This window comes from Scardinius erythrophthalmus (assembly GCF_964197995.2).
Source record: "Scardinius erythrophthalmus genome assembly, chromosome: 8".
Lineage (NCBI taxonomy): Eukaryota > Metazoa > Chordata > Actinopteri > Cypriniformes > Leuciscidae > Scardinius > Scardinius erythrophthalmus.
In genome coordinates, this window is record NC_138228.1 from 1726861 (window position 1) to 1752802 (window position 25942).

The 25942-nt window shown below is 37.6% G+C and overlaps 1 protein-coding gene across 6 annotated transcripts in view; it reads right to left on the bottom strand.

Annotated features, from left to right (window-relative positions):
* Window positions 1-25942, bottom strand: part of celf6 (CUGBP Elav-like family member 6) — a gene marked incomplete at its 3' end in the record, with an annotated part of 154452 nt that overhangs the window by 24120 nt on the left and 104390 nt on the right. For all 6 annotated transcript variants that reach the window (XM_081371949.1, XM_081371947.1, XM_081371945.1 and 3 more), the window contains exons 4-5: window positions 12521-12649; window positions 6673-6752 (exon numbers count right to left, since the gene is read on the bottom strand). In XM_081371949.1, the coding sequence (XP_081228075.1) occupies window positions 6673-6752; window positions 12521-12649 (209 nt within the window). The remainder of the gene's footprint in view (window positions 1-6672; window positions 6753-12520; window positions 12650-25942) is intronic.

Consider the following 25942-nt stretch of genomic DNA (forward strand, 5'->3'; position numbering starts at 1 on the left):
GTTGACTGGGTGCCCCTCCCCCCTCAGTTTAAATGAATGAGCCAATGATCCCACATTGCCTGACCTGTAGTCCTTGTCCAATGCATAAGGTCTGATCCTGTGTGAAATATCTGGCAAAGAAGCAAACTTGTTTTTTTTTGTACTGATGATTTGATGCGCATGTAGCCAACGCGACCCTGGGAATAACACATTATTTGAATCCTCTCATCACCCATCTTTGGCAAACTGGCCAGATTTGAGTTGCCTAAAATCAGTACCGGTCTTTTGGGCCGTAAAAACCAATTATGCAATTTATGTCCCTCATGGTCTTGTCTCTCAAATCCATTCCAACCTGATATTTTTTTAACCCATTGTGGCCTTTCCCCTTCCTCCTGCAGATTTTTTTGTGTCTTCCTGATCCTCTACCGACCTCTTCCTTTTCCTCTATTTTATTTTTATTTTTTCCTCATCCTCCTGGATAATTTGTGATGTGTTGCTATCAACCACTTCATCCAACGTGATCCAGATCCCCTCCTCTACTTCGTCTGCTATAGCTGGTGTTACAGAATCTCCCTGCACCCGTAAAATCCTCCTTTTTGTTGTTTTGCCGAAACTTCCCCAGTTGTTCTCCCCTTTGCGAGGTACTGTTTAAGGGCTTTACCCACCCTGTTTCTACTGGAAGGTCACGGGACCCCATCATCGCTGATCCTTCCTCCACCCACAGGTGTCTAATCCTACCCATTGCCATCTCTATGGTACTCTGCTGGATCTTCTTCAGCCTTCTACGAGCCCACCTGGCTGCTTCCACAAAAGCCTCCTCTCCTCTGTGTAGATCCATACTTCTACATTGAGCCAATGTTTCCTCCTGAGTTGAGGTGTAATGCTGTTTCAAAATATTCAAGCTTTCATAGAGCCCTCTCTTAGCACAGCTGTGCAGTTTCCAGTCAACCACAGGTGTCGGACCCGATGGCAACACCACTGATCCTAGCCAGCTAGCCACCTTCTGTAAAGACCTAGGCCCTGGGTCTTCCGCCGTCTCACGCAAATAATTCAGGTGGTGAGTACTTTTGATGTACTGGTGCATGAGCCTAACCAAGGTTCTGAAACAATCCTCTGAATCCATTTTCACAATCTAAAAATAGAAAAAAGACAACTCAATCATTATCATTATAACACCCAGAAGAATAAATTTTACTCCTTATTTCCATCTAGTGTACAAAATTTTCGACTGGATTTACTCCTGACCAGCGAACCTCGCCCCACCCCGGGAGGTCAGGGTCCGATAATCCTGGTCAGGCATTGTACTCAGAAAAGTTTTATTCTTTTAGGAAAGATTTATTACTATACAATAATCGTGGGGTGCGAAATCTTCGACTGGATTTACTCCTGACCAGCGAACCTCGCCCCACCCCGAAGGGTAAGGGTCCGCTAATCCCGGCCAGACATCACATCCTCAAGAGGCCGTTTTCCCCCCTTTTTTTAAAGAAAAAAGTTACCCCTTTTCCACCAAAAAAGAACTGGTTCGGAACTGGTGTTGGTTCAAAGTTGGTTCAACTTGCGAACCTTCTCAGAACCTGTTTGTTTTTCCACTGACTAGAGAGCCCAGCAAACGACGTCGTTACGTCACTGTGTACGTTGCCATACGTCTTAGCTTTCGCCAACTTCAAGCATAACAATTACAATGGTGGACTACATCATCTTTCTTCAAATGTTTCTCCTGGCTTTGCGATCCTATATTGGGGTCAGAAGAAGACGTTTAGAACACATTTGTGCAGCTCGTTTTGATTACTATAGATGGAGGTTACGTTCGAGAAGAAGTTCGACAACCCCCCCCCCCCAGCCCCCGACGCAAGCATGACATGGTAAAAGAACGGTTCTAGTCCAGCAAAGAGTTGGTGCCGCTTTGGAACCAATGAAACCAATTTCTCTTTATTTCTCGCAATTCAGAGTTTAGATCTCACAATTCTGACTATTTTGTGCAATTCTGACTTTATTTCTCGCAATTCCGAGTTTATATCTCACAATTTTGACCTTTTTTTTTGTTGAGAAATAAATTCAGTACTGCAATTTATAAAGCCCCAATTGTGATATAAACTCGCAATTCTGAGAAAGAATAATGATATTAGTAAAAAAAATGATGTCACAGAATCTGTCTTAAGAAGCTCGTTTCCCATCCTGAAGTTTCCGGCCTGTTGTGTCCAGATGACAGCAGGAGTTTCTGTCATTCCTTGAGAAAAGGACGTTTTCTTCTGACCGAAAGCCACATTCCCACAAACAAACACAATAATGATGGGCAGAAGCAAGCACTGCTGTATCTGGTATGAAATGAATTTTCTGAATTTGATAAGCTGTCATCTCTGAGGCATTCGTCACGGGTTCAGAAAACTAATCTCATTTGAGGAGAGCGTTTGACTTCAGAAGAGCATCTGGATTCAATTTCACACAGGCCACAGAGATTTGCATAGAAAAGAAATAAAAAACAATAACTGAAAATATAATTGCAGAATTGGACAGAATGGAACTGACAAAAGTGACAGAAACACATTCAGATTTTTCCAGAAGGAGAAAAAAATGATTGACCTTTACAAGATATTCAAGTTCTTCGAGAAAAAAACTGCCTTTTTGTGTTTAAGGGGAGAATGTGTCCAGATGACACCAGACAATAATCTGAAGGAATTATATTTCGCATAAATAAAAGACCATTTTGATATTTTGGGATTATTTTCATATCAAATCAGCACTTTGTTTCTCATAACCGTAAAATGTCTAGATCTTTTACTTTTCAGTTGTTTTTGCTGTAATCCTCATTATTCTTGATAGTGATCCATTAATACACCATAAAAAAATTATTGGAGAATGTTTTACAAGAAAATACTATTTGTTTTTTCTACTTCAAAATGTCATGTTTAATTCAATGTGTTACTCTGCATTTCATTGAAATTAATTGTGAAATTTACTAGCAAAGAGAAAACTGAATATACATAATTGTTTTCCAATGCTATACTTTATACAGTATTGAAGTAAAATAAATACATTTATATACAAAATTTATATAAAATATATTATAATACTATTACAATGGCATAACTTAAAAGCAGTACAAAAACGTATAAACCCTACAGTTATAATATATATTATTGTTTGCTTTTATCAGATTACAATAATGAAACATTGAAGGAATTTGTTTTATTGTCATGAAAATAATGCAAAATATAATATCTTATTGTTTGAGGTGAAATGCAATGTGCACATGGTCTCGACAAGTTTCATAAACAGAAAATATCAGTTTATTTCAATGGTCCACTTTAGACATTCCAACTACAAGTAACTTTGTGACTACGTCATTAGAGAATTAGTCGATTAAATACTCTATACTCTATTAAATAATCGACTGTCTGCTTTATACTCTTTATTTTGATGCTCCTCAACAGATATTCTACTGACTACAAGTAACTTTGCATCTACATGTCAGCAAACTCTCATTAGAGTATTAGTAGAGTTCGGGTTAGTAGAGTAAGTTGACATGTAGATGCAAAGTTACTTATAGTCAGTAGAATATCTGTTGAGGAGCATCAAAATAAAGAGTGTTGAAGCAGACAGTCGATTATTTAATAGAGTATAGAGTATTTAATTGACTAATAGAAGTAATATATCGTTACTTGTAGTTGGAGGGCCCTATCTTGCACCCAGCGCTGTTGACTTTGTATCATTCCTATTTTGCACAGCGGACTTTTCCCTCCACAGACGCATGTCGGTAAATTAGGGAATGAACTTGCGCTCCCGGGGGCGGTTCAGCAAAAAGAGGAGGCATGTTCCAGCGCAAACGTTCCCTGGTGCTATTTTGCAGTTTCAGGAAAACAATTTCGCCACAGACCAGGAGAAACCTCGTCTAAAGTCAGTGGCGCATTCAGATGCTATTTTAAGGGCGCATGCTTGGCCATAATGTAGCGTGTGCACAACGCACACACACTTTGCTTCTCTCATCTACACAGACGCAGCAACATTTTTAGAAAACTATACATTATTACAAGGAAAAATATTCCACACGAGGGAAATCATTGTGGTGTCCATGAAGATGTGAAAAACATAGGCATAAATCTAGCTTACACATTAACCAAATTATCATACGCCTGTTTAACCGAAACTAATTTGGGTGTGTTTCTCCATCCCCAATGTCACTTCTCTGTGTTTTACGGCCCTGACGAGAACGTCGGTCTCCTCGGCTGTGAACCGCTCCTGGCGTGCGTCTGGCAAATCCGCCGTTATAATAGCAATCCGCCATGGAACAAGCACGCCTGCTCTTAAAGGGAATGTGAGATGTCGCTCTGATTGTTTTTTTTCACGTTACGCCCAAACCACACCTATGAGTAATGAAGCGACTTCAGACCAACACATTTTAAATTTGCGTCGGGCGCAAGAGTCATTTATCCCGCCGGTATAATAGCAACAGCGCCCGAGACCCGCCCACAAAGTTACTTGCGTTTCGCGTTTGATACTTGCGTTTCAGATCGTTAAAATAGGGCCTGGAATGTCTAAAATGGACCATCGAAATACCAAACTATCTAATACAAACTACTTTTCTCAGGCGTGATAAAGTGAATATTTACATGCTCAGCAAACACACACACACACAGATTGAGCTGCAGTGTGTTTCAGCAGAATCAGCTCAACACCTGAGATCAACACCTTCTCGAAGACAAGTGAAATTCTCAGCTTTTTACAGTGTCTGCATGTCGGAGCCGCAGCGCTTCAAGACCAAGGTGCAAAACTGCATTTAATTCACATCAGACACTGAACGCAGAACATCTGCAGATCCTCAATAAAAAAAAGGAACATTCATTAGCTATGCTCATCGAGTTTACCCAGTTAAATCACTTGTGGTACAGTGTTTTAAAGTGAACATTTGTGACCCTGGAGCACAAAACCAGTCACAAGGGTACATTTATTTTAATTGAGATGTATCATATGAAAGCTGAATACATCTGTTAGGATAGGACAATTTTTGGCAGTGTTTATTGTGTTTCGTCTGACGCTCTGAGACACACTCATTTATGATGGAGGGGAAAAATCACTGATAATAATGATGAAAGATCACTGATTTATCACTAATAATTTGTGCCAACACATGGGATGGAAACACTGCTTTATTCGCAAATGTTTCATGCAATATTATTATTTTTTTAAATAGCTAGAGTTGATGTAAGATGGTGAATCTCACATATGAATGTATATGAGCACCACAACTAATGATAACGACACAGACAAACTGTCATCGACTTTCAGAAGGTGTTATTTTCCAGCTGATGAACGATAAAAACATTGACAGCCAATCAGAATCCTCCCTGCTTTAAAGAGCTCGAGCATTTAAAGGAGAACTCTGGTCAATTTTAACATTGAGCTCATTTTTTTGTAAATTTGGAGTGCTGTCAATACAGAGAACAACGACAAAAATCGGTGTTGCCTACACCGTGTTATCCTCTTTTTAAAATGTGCACCCTGTTGACTTCAATGGGGCAAGTACTAAACCTGCTTTTAGCCTCTTAACATCCTTGATGTGTCATTACAAGTGCACAGCCAATGTGAGTGATTCCTTCAGAGTGAACACGAGTGAATCTGACTGCAGTAGATGTGAAAGATAGGGATAAAAATGATGTTATTTCAGCCAGCGCACATACCTGTTTACATCCTGTTTTCGGTCGAAGTCCAAAGTAGTCGATTGCCGAGTTCACACGCATAGGTTTAGTTACCAATGATCACGCACGTGAACTCGGCAATCGACTACTTTGGACTTCGACCGAAAACAGGATGTAAACACAGGTATTTGCCCTGGCTGAAATAACATAATTTTTATCAATATCTTTCACATCTACTGCAGTCAGATTCACTCGTGTTCACTCTGAAGGAATCACTCACATGACCTGTGCACTTGTAATGACACATCAAGGATGTTAAGAGGCTAAAAGCAGGTTTAGTACTTGCCCCATTGAAGTCAACAGGGTGCAAATTTTAAAAAGAGGATAACACGGTGTAGGCAACACCGATTTTTGTCGTTGTTCTCTGTACTGACAGCACTCCAAATTTACAAAAAAATGAGCTCAATGTTAAAATTGACCAGAGTTCTCCTTTAAAGAGACAGATGAACTGCAGCGCACAGAGTAAACCAAATTATATCGTGATATAGTTATCATTATAGTTATTGTTCTTGGAGTGAACAGCCTTAATTAACTGTATGGATGCACAATTAAGTCGATTAAGAGGAAAAAATATGCATATCCAAATGCTCTCCAACAGGTGCAGGATCAAATGAAAGATATTTTCATGTTTCTCAAGCGTATAATAAACGCAGAATACAGTTTACTTTTAAATATTGCCAGATGTCATTTTTTTCTCTCTCTTTCTCTCAACAAAAATAAACAAATAGATTAAAAAAATAAATCATTCAAACACTATCCACTGATTCAACTACTACCCGACGGAGGCTCTTTAAACGCTCTCGTCTCGTCCACGTCTCTGTCTGAGACGAGTTTACACACAGTTGTAGACGAGCACTGATGTGGAGACTGTGTTCAAGACTGCAGTGTAAGTTACTATTTGGACGGTGTGTGACAGAACGAGATGACACGACTCTGAGTGTGAGTGTGTGTGTGTGTGTGTGTGTATGTGTGTGTGAGTGTGAGAGAGAGAGAGACTCACAGGCATCGTTTGTCCACCATGGAGACTGTTAATAGCAGCCTGGGCTTCAGCATGACTGGAAAACTTTACAAAAGCACACCCTGTGGAGAGAGAGAGAGAGAGAGAGAGAGGTTAGTTAACTAGTCATTTTAAGGTGAAGATAATTCACTAGTATTAGACTCATGCTGTGTCAGGTTATTGCACTGGTTATTGCATTTATTTCATAAACTAATATGGCAGTATTTTAACCAAAGGAAAAATAACTCTATACAATAAGGTTTCAATAATGTACAAATTTGGGGTCAGTAAGATTCTTTTTATTTTAGGCTGGTTTATAATGAGCACTAGAGTCAGACAGACGAGAGAGATGATCCCACTGGAAGTTTCCTGATTTCTGATGGTTTAGTTTAGAAACACAGATTAGAAGTGAATTATATGGATTCATATAGATTTACCCATCATGATGTCCTACAGACAGAGAGTTAGAGCCTTACTACGGTAATAAACGTCGAGATGGACTCAAAACCTTCACATTCACATTAATAACTATAACTATAACATAACCTTTAATTAAAAATGTTAAGAATAAAAATATATTGTTTGTGACGTCAAGCCAATATACACACTAAATTTAAAATATTTAAAAAATATTTATTATATTTTAAATGCATACATTGTATATATATATATATATACACATTGTATATATATATATATATATATATATATATATATATATATATACACATTGTATATATATATATATATATATATATGCATACATTGTATATATATGCATATATAACAAATTCAATTTAATATATATTCTTTAAATATTTATTACATTTGAAATGCACATAATATATATTGTCCTTTTAACTGTATATAAAAAATATAAATGAGATATTTATATATACATATGCTGTGTGTGTTAACAAAAGTAAAAAAAACAACAACATTTATTTATTAAAAGTTTTCCCAAGTGAGAATGTGCCCAAATTTGCTGTTGAATTAATACTAAGTGAACCCATACACACACACACACACACACACACACACACAGACACACACACGCATTTGCTGCTGGATTCCATGCAAACTTCCTCAAAGGGAAGAAAGAAAAGCAGAGAGGCCGGAGGAAAAATCAGTGTGTGAAGAAGAGCCGCTGTGATACAATCTCCTGCATCTCATTCTGAGGATTCTGCTGGTTCCTCTGAACACTTTAACCTTTCCACAGAGACTAACCGGAGCACACACATCCATCTAACAAACCCTGCAATCATCAAACCTGCGTGACCCCGATCCGCTCCAGGGCCCCAGAAACACTTCTATTTCCCGCAAACAAGATGCATTAATGCCGGAGAGAGAGACGAGACTCGACGACACACTTTCATGAGACAGAACACACTTCAGAAGACCAGAACAGCTTTAGACATGACAAGCACACTTTGAGGATTTCAAATCTGATGGTTAGGGAAAATGCTTCTAAAACACCTCTTTGATTCGAGGAGAAACATTTGGACACGAATTCATGGGATCCTAGCGCTGCTAAAGCTCCATTATTCCGGACACAAATCCACACAAACTAGAAGTGAAACACACGAGAGAAACATCATTAACAGCCAGACAGGTGTAGACGTGTCCTAATATCATAAATTACAGCTTTTTAATATCTGAAATGTTTCACTCAGACCACAATGAGATTAAACGGAGAGCAAAGGGAGTCCTTAAAGTTTCTCATGAGAAAAAGAAACCCAGTAATCTCATGCGTAGATCTAGATATTCACAAGAACACTCAACAAAAGTCTCTGTATGTTAAAGCTGTGTCTAGTGTCACCAAACACAACTGCGAAAATAATGTCCGTATACAAGCAAGTTTCAAACACTCCGTCCATCAATCAAACCGTTAGCCCCGCCCCCAAACTCACATGATTGGCTGAGTCAGAAGGTGGCAGGTCATGCCACTCAAACTAACAGTGACTCTGAACATGAAACTGACAGGGCAAAAATGAAATATTACAAACTTTAAAACAATTTTTTTAAATTTCAACAATGAAACAGATTATAGTATTCACATGTGTGCACCATATATGCAAAAATAGTACAAATAGTGTTCTGATACTTCAAAACATGCACAGATATAATATAAATAAGAGATCAATGAAATTAATAAGAGAGATTTTAAGGTTTGTTTGTAGATAATCAAAGTTAAAAGACAGACAAATATGAGTTGTGTTTACGACGACTACTTCAACTGTTGCTATTTATTACACACCATGCAAATGTAATCCACTTATTCAATAATCTTATTCAATTATATTCAATAATATAATATATGTTAAAGTGTCATTTATTCCTAATCAAAGCTGAATGTTCAGCATCATTACTCCAGTCTTCAGAGTCACATGATCCTTCAGAAATCACTCTGATATGATGATTTGATGATCAAGAAACATTTACAGGGCTCTAGAGTGCGACCAATTTGGTCGCATATGCGACCAAATTTTGTAAGTGTGCGACTAACATTTTTCCTAGGTCGCACCGGTGCACCTAACGTCCTCGCATCCGCTGCCTCTCCACGAACGTTTGTTGGCGTTTGTTCTCCTTTGACGGAACTCACACTTTTCTCTCACGCGATGCCACAGCTCGCACAACACGACAGCCCTGCTTAATGAGTGACGACGGAGGACAGAATTAAACATTCAAACGTAGCCTGGTTACACTTAAGGTCTGTTATATTAGTCTGATTTTATTTTAAATTTCGGCTTCCAAAGATTATAAAAAATAATATTTTGAGGTAAAATCATTAAAAACTATCTAACTACGCGCAACTTCTTCCCTTCGCAGCATTACGCTATCATTTCTCCCTAAAACTCAGAATCAGAATCAGCACGATCGGTGATTGTTGTAAATGCAGTCTAGCTACTGTTGCTAAATTGCGGGACGCGTTTAATAATTGAAAGAGCTATTAAAAACACAAAAATCTGCGCAAGAGATGTTGTTCGCATGGGGGCGCGCGCTCCGAAACAGACCGAGACAAGCAAATTATACTTTCGGTTTCATGTGCAGATTGTGCGCGTCTAAACGATCAATTGTACACAAAAGCGTGTCAAAATTACCGGCTTTGAGATTCACTGAAAACAGTTTATGTCTTAAATGGACGTAGTTATGGATATAGTTGGGAGAATATGGTGCATCAGTAGCCTATTAGATCTGCACTCGATCTTAAAGGGGCCGCAGTCTAATAAACATGTTGACGATTGCGCCATTACTGCAAATCAAACAACAAGAGAAAAATGACTCACAGCTCTTGAAAGAATAAATTGAGCTTTAATAAGCATTAATCTATTTATGATAAATTTTACAGTGTTTTACATTTTATTACTTTATTAGATTTCTTTTTAGACCATGCCTGAACAGTAGGCCTTCCTGAAATTAAAGCACTGTGTATGCCTATATAAAGTGTATCTTTGTTTAATTGTTTATCTTTTGTTTATCCATTGTTTATCTTTGTTTATTATATATAAAACAAAAAGAACCATAAGAATACAGTTAAAGTACTGTATCGATAAGCAGTATCGGTAAGAGTAGGAATACCGTTAATAATTGTGCTTCAAAAAATAAATAAAAGTTTTTACCTACACCTTCTTGTTTAAATTCATTTACATAATATATATGAATGTGTATAGAGTGTGATAAAAAGATGACCTTAAAATTGTGGCGTTAAAGGTGATACAGCCGAGGAAAAATTTGGGTGCACCCAAATTTTGTGCTGGTGCACCTAAATAAAAAAGTTAGGCTCACCAGTGCAACCAAGGCAAAAAGTTAGTCTGGAGCCCTGATTTATGATTATTATCAGTGTTGAAAACAGCCTCATATTTTGGTGGAAACTGTGATGCATTTTATTTTTCAGGTTTCTTTGATGAATAGAAAGTTCAAAAGAACAACATTTATTTGAAATAGAATCTTTTGTAACATTATACATGTCTTTACTGTCACTTTTGATCAATAAAAGTGTTGAATAAAAGTATTAATTTCTTATAAAATAAAAAACAATCTTACTGGATTCCAAACTTTTGAACAGTAGCAAATTATAATAATTAATTTTCTTCTGTTGGATTTCTTTGTAACAAAGTTATGATGTAATTCCATATACTTTTGAATTACTGGTTTGGTTATAATTGTCTCTAAACTTTAAACAACAGCCACGTTTCCACTGTCGGGCCAAAAGCGGGCGTGCTAGTGCTAGTGCTAGTCACCCCGGGGCTTCCTCTGGGCCAACGGCCAGGGTTAACTCACTTTCTTCTGCTTGTGATCCGATGTGGATTCTGATCACCATATAAAGCATAAATATGTATATGCGATGCAAAGCTTAAGTGTGCTAACCATTACCATAGTAAACATGGTAAATACGACCGCTTGAAGAAATCAGACAAATCATAGGCTATCACAATCGTGTATTTATTTTATTTGTCAGTACGTCTCGTCTCTTTATACCGGACTGTTTGAAATTCATATTTAGATCCGCATATGTCATAAAATAAAGCAACTCTTTTTTTCCAGGAGCTTTCTCTGTTTCTCTGAATAATAAAATACCACTTTATTTCAGTGTGACTATTGTGCAATCTTCACACAAACTGATTCATTATGATCAATGAATCACTTTTTATTGTAAACATGTGGTAAAACATCGACGTTTGGGTTTTAAATCTTTAAGTAAACAACAAAAATGCCAGCAAACGGCTGCTTTTATCATGTTCGTTTTGGGATCTCGCTAGTTCCCAGTGATTTCTTTCTGATTAGTTTTCTGATAAAACTTCCATTTGCTGATGAAATGATGGGTTTGTGTGACGTTGTTTCAGAGAGGTGTGTTTTAGGCCTCGTTTACAGGTCTTGATGCCCAATTCTGATTTGTTTCCATAATCCAATTTTTTTGACCGTTCTTCCAACTGTGACCCATATCCGATTCATGTGTTTACACTTGCCATACTATCTGAAACATCGCGCATGCTTAAAGGGTTAAACTCTCTTGCACAGATGGACGAACGTGAAATATGCTTGATGCTAGCTCTGCGATATATGCAAAGTTCGCCAAACATCACCATGATTTTGAGACGGAGGAGGGTGAAAAGGGCCATCATTGCACATGTGCTTCAGTTATTGTGTGTGAGAGAGATCTCAGGACTGGCGGGAGCATATTCTGTTTAAATATTGGCTTTAACGAGGAGCAATGGGTCCGAAATTTTAGGATGAGCAAGCCAACCTTTGATATGTTGTGTCAACGTTGGTCCACATTCCTCTCCTACGCCGACACGACGTGTCCATCCGTCCCTTTGCAGACGCGTATTGGGGTTTCTCTCGTCATTAAACCGCGGAGACGTCGCCTAATGCCTCAGCAAACCCGATCTGCCTGTTTACATGACAGTCGCATTGGCACATATCTGATTAATTTCCACATATGAGGCCTGAAACTGATCTCGAAATATCCGAATGCATGCGTTTTTTTTCCCGTTTACACGGTCATAGAACACATCCGATCTGTGTCACATATGAGCAAAAAAATCTGAATTGGGTCACATTTCACTGACAGTGTAAACAGCGTGTTTTCAGGCTCGATGCTCCAGGCCCGAGGCTATTAGCCCCGCCGGCCCGGCCCGGCTAAAGCCCTGGCTCGCACTGGCCCGATAGTGGAAACGCGGCTATTATCACAATAATAATGTTCACTCCACCAACAGAAGAGAAACAAAAAAAGGGCTGATTCATATGTAAACCTCAAAACCTCAAGAGCCAGTATTGTGTGTTTGCTCCATGTGAGGAAGCGTCTGGAGGAATGAGAGAGTAAGAGGCAGAGAGTTGTGTGGGTGCTGACCCTTACTGGCCCCATCAGGCCCCCGTAGAACGGTGCACTCCTCTATCTGCCCCAACGACTCAAACAGACGCCGGACGTCGTCTTCGCTCTGCTGTTTTCCCAACATGCCCACAAACAGCTTCCGGTCCTCTGAGAGAGAGACAGAGAGAGACACAAATTACCTCACATTCGCTCATACACTAGTAGTGTTGTCAAAAGTACAGACTTCGGTACCAAATTTAAAAAATGTGACGTTTTGAGCGCTGTTGAGTGGATTGGCCTCCGCCTCACCTCTGATTGGCCATTGTGTTCACGAGCTCATTGGATGTGCCTCTGATTGGCTACAATGATCAGCACACGGGAGTGTTTGCGTCTATCAGCGGACCGGTCCTGCCTTCAAACGCTCCGGTGTGTGTCTGTGTACGCGCTCGCTGAAGAGCGTCATTGATGTATATTTACATGTTTTTAAAGCGCTGATCATTGTAGCCAATCACAGACATATTTGATGAGCTTGTGAACACAGTGGCCAATCAGAGGTGTTTACGATTCCGCTCAGCAGCGCTAAATGCGTCACGTTTTTAAAATTTGGTACCGAAGTCTGTACTTTTTACAACACTATCATACACACAGAGTTCATGAGATCCAGCGGGATCTGTGACGTCACGAGGGTTGAGGAGGAAAGGATAACACTGCCAAACTAATATTTCGGTCTTATTTTGTGCTTCCAGTAAAAATATCTAAACATTCTTAACTGGATACATTTACTTGAGAATAGAGCTGCACGATTAATCGTTTAAAGATCGCAATCTAGATTCAATCTCATTCATAAATGACTGTGTCTATTAAACCTTTGACAGAATCAACATTCAGATCTGTGTTGGCGCTGCCAGGTTGTCATGTATAGGTATGAAACAGATTCAGTCTTTTCACACACACATTATAATTATTTCTGTCTTACAAATATTCATATTATCACAGAAGTACTGAGATAAAAGGTTATAGTTGGGATCTAAACACTGATGTCTATAGTAGTGATCAAAATAGAGTAAATCACCTTTTAAAAGTAACTTGGCGCTTCAAATAACGATTATATCGATTATCATTAAACCAGTAGGTGGCGTCAAGTGACTGTTAAATATGTATCTGTCATTGAATAATTCATTCAAACGATTCGCTTCAAAAACGCTGATTCATCCAGTAATGAGTCATTTAGGTGAGTCACTGAATCGTTCACTCAAAAGATTTGTTCAAAAATGCTGATTCATTCATAATGAAACAAGTTAAGTCTTTATGAGTGAGTCATTGAATCATTTAAAAAAAAAAAAAAAAAAAATCTTCCAAATAATTTAGATTACTTAAACATTTTAAATAAACGGCAGCAATTGGCATTTTGTCAGAACCTCTAGTAAATTAGGTCATTTTGTTTTGCACTTCTAGTTGAGACAAAAATCTGTTCATGGGGTCAGAAAAATAAACTATAAGTAAATAAAAGGTCTCTTTTGTTTATGCAGTAACTTACATAACAATAAGCAATATATTTTACAGCATTTATTATTCTTTGTTAATGTTAGATAATAAAAATATTTTTTTTGAAGTCAAGGAACGTACGCCAGCACAACAGCTCCAGACATTACGGATCAGACATTACAGATCGTACACGTTCCTATCCATTACACGAGTCTGTTTTTACTGTACTTTATTGAATGTTCATCCAGTAGAAGCACTTCAGCTCTGTGTTAATATCATAATCCTTTCATGCCAATGAAAAAGCTGGAGAGCGTATAATCAATATTTCATGCCCTGTTAACTGTATTTTATGGTTTTGTCAGATCTTTTTGACACTGAATTCAGTAGAAAATTGCTGAATAAATAAAAAAATTCAAAAGGAAGAGAAAGCTCACAAGTGTAAAGGAGGAAAATAAGTCACTGTCGCATGTTATAGCCCTGAAATGCTGAACACATACAGGTACATTATTGAGTGTCTTTCCGATTGAGGACTGTTATTTGAAGATGTCGAGCTTCATTCGATCATCTAAACACACCTGTATCCCCTCATTCATCATTCCCTCATCTCTTCAGGCTGACAGCTTGTGTTCCCTCCACATCGAGTCTTACATAAGCTGTTTAATGGAGATTTGCACTGTATGAGCCCAGACTCATCTGTCTTCTGTACTGTACCAGAGCTTTACATTATGCATACAAGCCTTCAGAGAGCGGTGGGATCCGACACTCATCCTGAGAGGAAGAGATCAGAGACCGCGACACACTTATTCCACACTATACAACTGATAAGGGTGAGATTTAGCCGGGATATGACTGAGATACGGCTGAGATTTAGCCAAGATACGGTTGAGATACAACTCAAGATTTAGCCGTGATACAACTGAGATTCAGCCAAAAAAAAAAGCTGAGATACGCCTGAGATTTAGCTGAGAAACGCCTGAGAAACAACTGAGATTTAGTCGAGATACTGCAAAATTACAACTGAGATTTAGCTGAGATTTAGCCGAGATACGGCAGAGATACAACTGAGATTTAGCTGAGATTTAGCCGAGATACAACTGAGATTTAGCCGAGATACGGCTGAGATACAACTGAGATTTAGCCGAGATTCAGCCGAGATACAACTGAGATTTAGCTGAGAAACGCCTGAGAAACAACTGAGATTTAGTCGAGATACTGCAAAAATACAACTGAGATTTAGCCGAGATACGGCTGAGATACAACTGAGATTTAGCAGAGATACAACTGAGATTTAGCCGAGATTCAGCCGAGATACAACTGAGATTTAGCCGAGATACAACTGAGATTTAGCTGAGAAACGCCTGAGGAACAACTGAGATTTAGTCGAGATACTGCAAAAATACAACTGAGATTTAGCCGAGATACAACTGAGATTTAGCCGAGATTTAGCCGTGAAACAACTGAGATTTAGCCAAGATACTACTGAGATTTAGCTGAGATTTAGCTGAGATTTAGCAGAGATACAACTGAGATTTAGCCGAGATACAACTGAGATTTAGCCGAGATACAACTGAGATTTAGCCGAGATTTAGCCGAGATACAACTGAGATTTAGCCGAGATACAACTGAGATTTAGCCGAGATACAACTGAGATTTAGCCAAGATACAACTGAGATTTAGCCGAGATACAACTGAGATTTAGCCGAGATATAACTGAGATTTAGCCGAGATATAACTGAGATTTAGCTGAGATTTAGCCGAGATACAACTGAGATTTAGCCAAGATACAACTGAGATTTAGCCGAGATACAACTGAGATTTAGCCGAGATTTAGCCGAGATACAACTGAGATTTAGCCGAGATACAACTGAGATTTAGCCAAGATACAACTGAGATTTAGCCGAGATACAACTGAGATTTAGCCGAGATTTAGCCGTGATACAACTGAGATTTAGCCAAGATACTACTGAGATTTAGCTGAGATTTAGCTGAGATTTAGCAGAGATACAACTGAGATTTAGCAGAGATACAACTGAGATTTAGCCGAGATACAACTGAGATTTAGCCGAGATTTAGCCGAGATACAACTGAGATTTAGCCGAGATACAACTGAGATTTAGCCGAGATACAACTGAGATTTAGCCAAGATACAACTGAGATTTAGCCGAGATACAACTGAGATTTAGCCGAGATATAACTGAGATTTACCTGAGATTTAGCCGAGATATAACTGAGATTTAGCTGAAATTTAGCCGAGATACAACTGAGATTTAGCCGACATTTAGCCGAGATACAACTGAGATTTAGCCGAGATACAACTGAGATTTAGCCGACATTTAGCCGAGATACAACTGAGATTTAGCCGAGATATAACTGAGATTTAGCCGACATTTAGCCGAGATACAACTGAGATTTAGCCGACATTTAGCCGAGATACAACTGAGATTTAGCCGACATTTAGCCGAGATACAACTGAGATTTAGCCGAGATACAACTGAGATTTAGCCAAGATACAACTGAGATTTAGCCGAGATACAACTGAGATTTAGCCGAGATACAACTGAGATTTAGCCGAGATTTAGCCGTGATACAACTGAGATTTAGCCAAGATACTACTGAGATTTAGCTGAGATTTAGCTGAGATTTAGCAGAGATACAACTGAGATTTAGCAGAGATACAACTGAGATTTAGCCGAGATACAACTGAGATTTAGCCGAGATACAACTGAGATTTAGCCGAGATACAACTGAGATTTAGCCGAGATACAACTGAGATTTAGCCGAGATACAACTGAGATTTAGCCAAGATACAACTGAGATTTAGCCGAGATACAACTGAGATTTAGCTGAGATTTAGCCAAGATACAACTGAAATTTAGCCGAGATTTAGCCGAGATACAACTGAGATTTAGCTGATATTTAGCCAAGATACAACTGAGATTTAGCTGAGATTTAGCCGAGATACGGCTGAGATTTAGCCGAGATACAACTGAGATTTAGCTGAGATTTAGCCAAGATACAACTGAGATTTAGCCGAGATACGGCTGAGATTTAGCCGAGATACGGCTGAGATTTAGCCGAGATACAACTGAGATTTAGCCGAGATACAAATGAGATTAAGCTGAGATTTAGCCGAGATACGGCTGAGATTTAGCCGAGATACGGCTGAGATTTAGCCGAGATACGGCTGAGATTTAGCCGAGATACGGCTGAGATTTAGCCGAGATACAACTGAGACTTAGCCGAGATTTAGCCGAGATACAACTGAGATTTAGCTGATATTTAGCCAAGATACAACTGAGATTTAGCTGAGATTTAGCCGAGATACGGCTGAGATTTAGCCGAGATACAACTGAGATTTAGCTGAGATTTAGCCAAGATACAACTGAGATTTAGCCGAGATACGGCTGAGATTTAGCCGAGATACGGCTGAGATTTAGCCGAGATACGGCTGAGATAAAACTGAGATTTAGCCGAAATACGGCTGAGATACGTCTGAGATTTAGCTGAGAAACGCCTGAGATACAACTGAAATATGGCTGAGATACAACTGAAATATAGCAGATTGAAGTAATACAAGTATTAAAATGTAAATTTAAAGCATGAAAAATAATGTAATTAATAATAATTAAAAATGTATAATGATTAATGTAATTAAATAATGTAATTAAATGTTCTGTCCTGTAAAAATATTATATATATTGTCTATATAATAGAAGTAAAGCAAATAATAATAATATTACATATATTCACTACTGTTTAAAAACATGAGGTCAGTAAGAAATTAATGTTTTTATCAATCAGCTATAATGTATTAAATTGATCACAATTTACAAAACATTTATGTTTCAAATAAATGCTGTTCTTTTGAAATGTCTATTCATCAAAGAACCCTGAATAAAAATTCACGGTTTAATATGAAGCAGCAAAACTGTTTTCAACATTGATAATAATGAGAAATGTTTCTTGATCATCAAATCATCATATTAGAGTGATTTCTGAAGGATCATGTGACACTGAAGACTGGAGTAATGATGCTGAAAATTCAGCTTTGATCACAGGAATAAATTACAGTTTAACATATATTTACATATTTAATATATTGTATAATAGAAATACATTGTAATAATTTTTCACTATTTTTGCTGTATTTTTGATCCAAACGTGTTACTGGTAGAGTAAGAGTTGTCATTAAACAGCTCATAAGACATTAAAAATTTCAACTCATTTCAAATGCAAGGCTTAGCCAATCACAGCTGACGTTTATATAGAGAACTCTTAAAGGCACAGTAGCACAAACAGCCTGTGAGATTATAATGGACCTCAAGGGAAAAATGGAAAATGAGCAAGACCTTGTTTGATTTTGTAGGTAATTGTAAATCAATTGCATATAAATAATAATAATAATAATAATAAAAACAAAAGTTTATTTTACATAGCGCCTTAAAAAGTAGATTCTCAAGGCTCATGTATAAATACATATCTTTATACATATTTATGCATATCAAAAACACAATATGTCTAAGTAAAGAAAATAAATAAACCAAAGAGTCAAATAAAACCTAACCTAAAAAAGTATGTTTTATGATAAGATTTGAAACGAGCAAGACGGAGGCTGGCCGCACACTGGATTCATTACAGACTGCAGAAGTCTATCAAAACATCTGATTATTTTCTGGATTGCATAGTGCAAAAAGTGCAAAGTGAATTAAAAACAAGTGAACAGGAGCAAATGTTTCAGCACACTGCTGTCTCCAGCGCGCACTCTGCAACAAACATTCACCCTCTTCTTGATAAATTAGCAATTAGGGGTCATCAGCTGAAATTAATTAACACAAGTACAACTCTAATCACAGGAGGAGCTCCAAGAGTCTGAGAATCGCATGCATGACCAGGAGTTCAATTATAGCAACAAAAAAACAGAGTATAAAAACTATGCATATAAGACAAAATTCACAAAGAAAGGAAAAATAAAAAATAAATCACATAGAAAGGGAAAAGAAAAAACCTTTACAAAAACAGGAAAGTTCTAGTTCTTCATTCATTTCCTCAAGGGAAAAATGAAACGCTTTTAAATTCTAATACAGCAGTGTTACATCATCAATACATATACATGTATATTATAAAGTCGCAGTAAAACCCTGTGTGTGTGTGTGTGTGTGTGTGTGTGTGTGTGTGTGTGTGTGTGCGCTCTAGGGGGCCCGGGGCTCCGCACACATCAGGGGCCACTAATGTCAGCTTTACAAGCCTAATTAACGAGCCATAAGCGCAATAATGAACGTTTCCGACATGCTAGTCTACGCTGGGAGAAAATGAAATCCCCCTCAGAGGATGCTGGAAGTTCCTGGAGCGTTCCTCAGGGATGGACGGGAGAAAAATTGAATTTACAGTCCGTTATCTTTTCATTCCCGGACCTATGAGTAATATTCACCATCTCTGCGTCCACATCTCTGCGCATAGTGATCACGCCTGAACTGAGCTGCACTTTAGAGATTCTCAGGCCGACGTAATGACGTCTAAAGAGGCTTTTGAAGACCCTGAGAGCCATGATGTCATCCATGACATCATCAATATATCTGCAGATCTGAGGAATGATGATCTGAGAAGATATATATATATATATATATATATATATATATATATATATATATATGATCTGAGAACAAAGGGATTATTAGCAATAACAGCCAAACAACTGTTAGTGGTGAGAAATGAAACATGCTATTATAGTTCTTTCTGAAGCAATATTAACAAAAACGCAATGTTTACACTTTTTCCAGGTTAAAGAAACTGACGGACGAGTCAAAATCATTTTGAGTCACTGAACCTGGAAGACGTCCAGCTAACGTCTGTAAACAAGATTCGTGAGATTCCTGTAACGTTAGTAGAATGTTTGTTCAAAGTTGTCTGTTCTCAAATGTTCATTATTCATTGAATGTTTTTTCCTGAAATGCGTCAGTTGGTCTAACACTTTTTAAATGTATCTTGTTTCGGAATGTTCAGAGAACGTTCAAAAGTAACATTGTCATAATGTTTGCAGGATGATAAAATGGAATGTTCCATTAATGTTCAAACAACTGGAAGTTTTGAACATTCAGAAATAACGTTTACTTAAAAAAAAAATAAGAAAAGTAATAGAAAAGTTATTACTTAAAACATTCTTAGAACACTTTTTATTATTATCTGGGACTTTACTAGTTCTATCAATGATCAAACTCAAAATCTCTCAGCAAAAGCTCACTGAACTGTCAAACATGGAGTTGCGTTACATTAAACCATAAGATTGGAAAAAATGACATCCATGGCATTCCATGACATCATCAATATACCTGCGGATCAGGGACGTGGGAACTATATCGTGAGAGGGGGGGCGGGATTCTTGAGGGGGGGGGGGTGCTTGGGGTTCAAGGCGACCGTTATTTAGAATGTCACTTTATGGTTTCCATGGTGACGCGTCATTGCTTGTCACGTTACACACCGCAGCAGCAACAGAGCTGAATGAATGATGATCTGCTTTTATGTCATTTTTTCCCTTTTTTATTCAGAATATTCACAAATGTGTTAGCTATGGCATGAAATATCTGATATTCCGATTGTCAAATACATGCAAGTGGAATGTTTTGTATTGTTGTATTGTTGTTTAAACACCTTTATAACGATCGCATCGCGTTAGTTGAGCTGTATGCGCGATGGGCGGCGCCATGTTAATTTGTGCCGCAGACGCAGGTCAGAGAATCGGATCTGTTGGATTTACAACACGTGAATTCATCCACTTCTCCCGAAATACTTAAAAGTAAGTGGCTGGTGAACTGGGAGAAGAGTAAACATTAAAGTTACTTACACAATGTGTATCTGATGTGAATAAAACGTGTCGAATTATAATGGAAAGGATTATTATTACCTCTTCCATAGACATCAGTGTGTATTTTACAAACTCTAAATGTATTGTTTTTTTAGTACTTATGTGAATTTATATGTCTGAAACCTAAAATAAACAGTATGTGGTTGAAAACACTGAAAAGTTGTGATATATGACAGCTCTGAGCGTGCCTATTTGAATTTAGCAGTTGATCATGTGATGCACTGACCGTTCTAATCACACCGGTGTGAACGTACGTGCGAAAGGCTTAAAAACTAAAAAAAATTATGACACAAAATTTTGAAATAGGCTTAAATCAAACACATTTTAATTCAGATTCTGCATTTATTTATATATATAAAAACAACGGAAAACAAAAACAACGAAACAAACAGCTAGCTGACCCCTAGAGGGGTGGGGAAATGGGGGGGGGGCGACCCCCCCGCCCCCCCTGTTCCAACGTCTATGCTGCAGATCTGAGGAATGATGATCTGAGAACATTAACAGCCAAACAACAGTTAGTGCTGAGAAATTAAACATGCAGCCTATTATTATAGTTCTTTCTGAAGCAATATTAACAACTGTCTTTAACCTGGAAAAAGTGCAAACATTGCATTATTTCAAACTGACGGACGAGTCAAAATCATTTTGAATCATTGAACCTGGAACAAGTCCAGCAATGGCTTCAAAAACTGGACGTTTTGAACATTCAGAAATAAACATTCTTAGAACACATTTGTGTTATCTGGGACTTTACTAGTTCTATCAATGATCAAACTCAAAATCTCTCAGCAAAAGCTCACTGAACTGTCAAACATGGAGTGTGTTAAACAAGTTACGTTACATTAAACCATACGATCGAAAAATAAATAAATAAAACAAATGAAACCCGAATATAAACTGAAATGTGAAAGTTAGCTGGTCTCTTCAAGAGTCAAACGTTGACTTTAATCTGGTCGTCTCTCATCACTGTCTGTCAAGAGAGAAAGACCAGCGTCATCAGAACACACTGACATCTGACAGTCTTCACTGCAGAGAGAGGAACGCATGAACAAACACAGAAGATGAATGAGTCTTCAGGATGAAGAGCGAGTGATGATGAATGTCTGATGGTGATGTTCACGCTGCTCTTTTCTGAGTTTGAAACAACATCAGGGCGAGAAAATAATGACAGGACGTACATGTTCAGGCCTTTAGACCAGACTCTCTCTCCTGGCCGCACTTATCTGATCAAAACACTGGAAAAACTGAAAGATTAGTACAATTTAAAACAATGCGTTTCATGTGAATATGTAGTCGAATGTAAGTGTGTGAGAGTGAGTGTGTGTGTGTGTGTGTGTGTGTGTGTGTGAGTGAGTGAGTGTGTGTGTGTGTGTGAAAGAGTGAGTGTGTGTGTGTGTGTGTGAGTGAGTATGTGGAAGAGTGAGTGTGTGTGTGTGAGTGAGTGAGTGAGTGTGAGTGTGTGTGAGAGAGAGAGAGACAGAGAGTGTGTGTGTGTGTGTGTGTGTGTGTGTGTGTGGGTGAGTGAGTGTGTGTGTGTGTGTGTGTGTGTGTGAGTGAGTGAGTGTGTGTGAAAGAGTGAGTGTGTGTGTGTGTGTGTGTGTGTGTGTGTGTGTGTGTGTGTGTGTGTGTGAGTGAGTGAGTGTGTGTGAAAGAGTGAGTGTGTGTGTGTGTGTGTGTGTGTGAGTGAGTATGTGGAAGAGTGAGTGTGTGTGAGTGAGTGAGTGAGTGAGTGTGTGTGAGAGAGAGAGAGAGACAGAGAGTGTGTGTGTGTGTGTGTGTGTGTGTGGGTGGGTGAGTGAGTGAGTGTGTGTGTGTGTGTGTGTGTGTGAAAGAGTGAGTGTGTGTGTTTGTGTGTGTAAGAGTGTGTGTGTGAGTGTACGAGTGTGTGAGTGAGTGAGTGTGTGTGTATGAGAGAGAGTGAGTGTATGAGGAGAGTGTGTGTGTGTGTGTGAGTATGAGTGTGTGAGTGAGTGTATGTGTGTGTGAGTGTGTGAAAGAGTGAGTGTGTGTGTGTGTGTGTGACAGGGTACCCCCAGGATCCTCCAACTTAAATTCAAGGCTTTTTAAGACCTTTTTAATACCATTTCAAATGAAATTCAATGCCAACTTCGTACCAATTCCGACAGAAGTATGAGGGGAAAATGTCAAATCTGTATACATTTTAAACCCTAAAAAATAATGATGTACAAGTAGACTACTTGAATTAAATACATTTTATGTAAATTATCAGTCATATAAAATACATACGCAGCAGCGTTGTAGCGTGCTATGTTAATTTTGGCAGCCATTTTTGATTTAGTCTTACTCTTCATCTTCAGACGAAAATGCTTATCGGTCTTAGTCACATTTGAGTCATTCTGCCTTTCATAGTTTTAGTTGACGAAATGTGTTTGCATTTTTTGTCAACTTTTAGTCATTACTTTTAGTCAAACTGCAGTTACTTTAAATTTGGTAGCTATTTTACATGTAGTCTTTAGACAGAAAATGTCATAATTATTCTCTCTAGGCCAATTCGATTAAGCTTATGAGAAATTAAAATTAAGCTAACAGGCTGTATTGACATTGCACTCGTTAGCAGTAGCCCTTGTGCAATTCTACATATCCCTTTTCCTTAGTTCTCCAATTTTAAGAGTGCCGTACCCCCTCTCTTCCACTTAGACTGCAGTCACATCTTTCCATTAAGGGACAATATTTGCCCCATTTAATCGATTTTTCCATTTCATTTTTCACCTTTATAATACCTTTAAAAAATAAATAATGCTTTAAATAAAACAATGTTCAATAAATATTCAATGTTAAAAAACGTTTAATATTAATAAAAATATGATATTAAAATCGCCAGTAGGTGGCGGTAACTCATTGTCTTTGTCAAAGCCACAGATTTTGTTGCAAAATAGAGCAATAAGCCTGACAATACTGTTTAAAATGTAGTACATCACTTAATGTTACCCTTTATTTTTTTTACTGTTGTATAAAATCAATGTCACATTTGAAATCGTGTGGATAGTCGGGAAACATTGCATTCTTGCTTGCATAATGATCAACATTAAAAACACTGCTGTATATCAGCCTGCATTTTGATCGCAGATTTAGTCGCACAAACAGCGCAAGCGGCTCGTGACAGATCTTCTCAAATGAAGATCGCTGAACTCCAGCTTGTCTGTGTTTTCAGATCATCCGCGCTTCTTCAACAATGTAGAGAGAGCGCGCGTGGATGGCTGTGGCCAGATACTACTGAAAAGACCGGGTAGAAAACATGTTCAAAAAAGCTCTGATTAGTAACCATCGTAACGGGTGCGCACGTTTTCGCGCGTTCTTCTATGACGTGAAGCGCGAGGTGCACTCAACGTTTGCGACAAATTTTTAATTTGTCTACATTAGTAACAGTTAATTTTGTTACGGTATGAATTTAATCATAGAAAAGGCAAAAAAAAACACACACACACACACACACACTGATGAAGATTCTTCTGTTCACCGGAGAGGTTTTCTACATAGTCAGTGTCCTTTGATTACATCATCACTGTAAAAGCTTGGATGCTCAAAATGATTCAAATGGTAAAACACTGTAAAAATGTCTTACCGTTTAAACTGGCTATCGGGAAGTTACTATAACAGATTGAATGGGACGTGTCTGTTTATACACACACACTTTCAGGGTTTAACGATAAACTTAAAGTCCGCACTCCTCCATCAGTATTCTCAGCAGAAGAGTGACTTTCTCTCGTTTTGAGCCTCATTTGCATATTGAGTGGAGCAGAAATCTCATTGGGTGGCAACATGCCCAACGACAGCCAATCCAGGATGGCCTCAGGTGTGTGTGTTTCCCAGAAGCCTCGGCGTGAGGTTAGCGTCTGTCAATCACTCAGAACATGAGAGAATATTAAACACTGAAGTCCTGCTCACACACTCGGGATAAACACACAGTGGGAGATTACTGAGCACACACAACAGAGAAGAAGACAAGACTGAGAACTATTCATAAAGATATGGATATTAAAGGAAGTAACTCTACAACGCATCATGAATATCTCCGAAAACTCGCTCTCGGCTTGTAAACGTTTAATATTCATTTCACTGACGACCGAGGTCAATAGGTCAAATCTACCGCAGGGTCTAAAGTAACAATACTAAGATTTTAAAACAAGTTAAATTTGTTAAAATTATTTTTGTAAAAAAAAAAGAAAAAAAAAAAAGATATAGAAAGCTTAATTTCTTTAATTTAATATGAAAGCTGTAAGAAAATAATTTGAATGACTGTTCTATTCTATTCTATATTGTTTGTTTGAAGAATTATTTTATCTCCTCCATAGTATTTTGCATAATAAATAAATAAATAAATAAATACAAATATGTTAAATTAAATAATAAATAACAAACTGAATTATCCTTAAGACAAACTTCATATACAGACTGGAATCATATTTATAATTATAATTATTATATAAATAGTAAATACAGACTGGAAACACGTTTATAATTCTAATAATAAAAATTATATGAAAATTAAATAATCATAATTAAATCTTAATTTTATATAATATGTATTAATCATTAATGTATTCATTTCCATTTAACAAAAAACTAGTTTTATGCTATTCTACTGTTTCAAACAAACTATATAGAATAGAAAGGTTATTCAAATTACATATTAAATTAAACGGTAACACTTTACAATAAGGTTCATTAGTTGATGTATTAACTAACATGAACTAACAATGAGCATTACATTTGTTACAGTATTTATTAATCTTTGTTAATGTTAGCTAATAAAAATACAGATGTTCATTGTTTGTTCATGTTAGTTCACAGTGCATTAACTAATGTTAACTAATACAACCTTTGATTTATTAGTAAATATTGAAATTAATATTAGCTAAGATTAATATATGCTGATGAAGTATTGTTCATTCTTAGCTCATGTTAACTGATGAACCTTATTGTAAAGTGTCACCAATTAAACTTGTTTTTCTAAACAAAGAGATTTTTTCTCAGTTTATTTATTGCTGATTATAGTCATAAAACAAAGTTGATGTATTAAAGTAACTAAACAGACACAAGCTTTAGCTTTCCAGATCCTTCCACCGATACAAAGCTAGAGAGTGTTTTTAAACTGT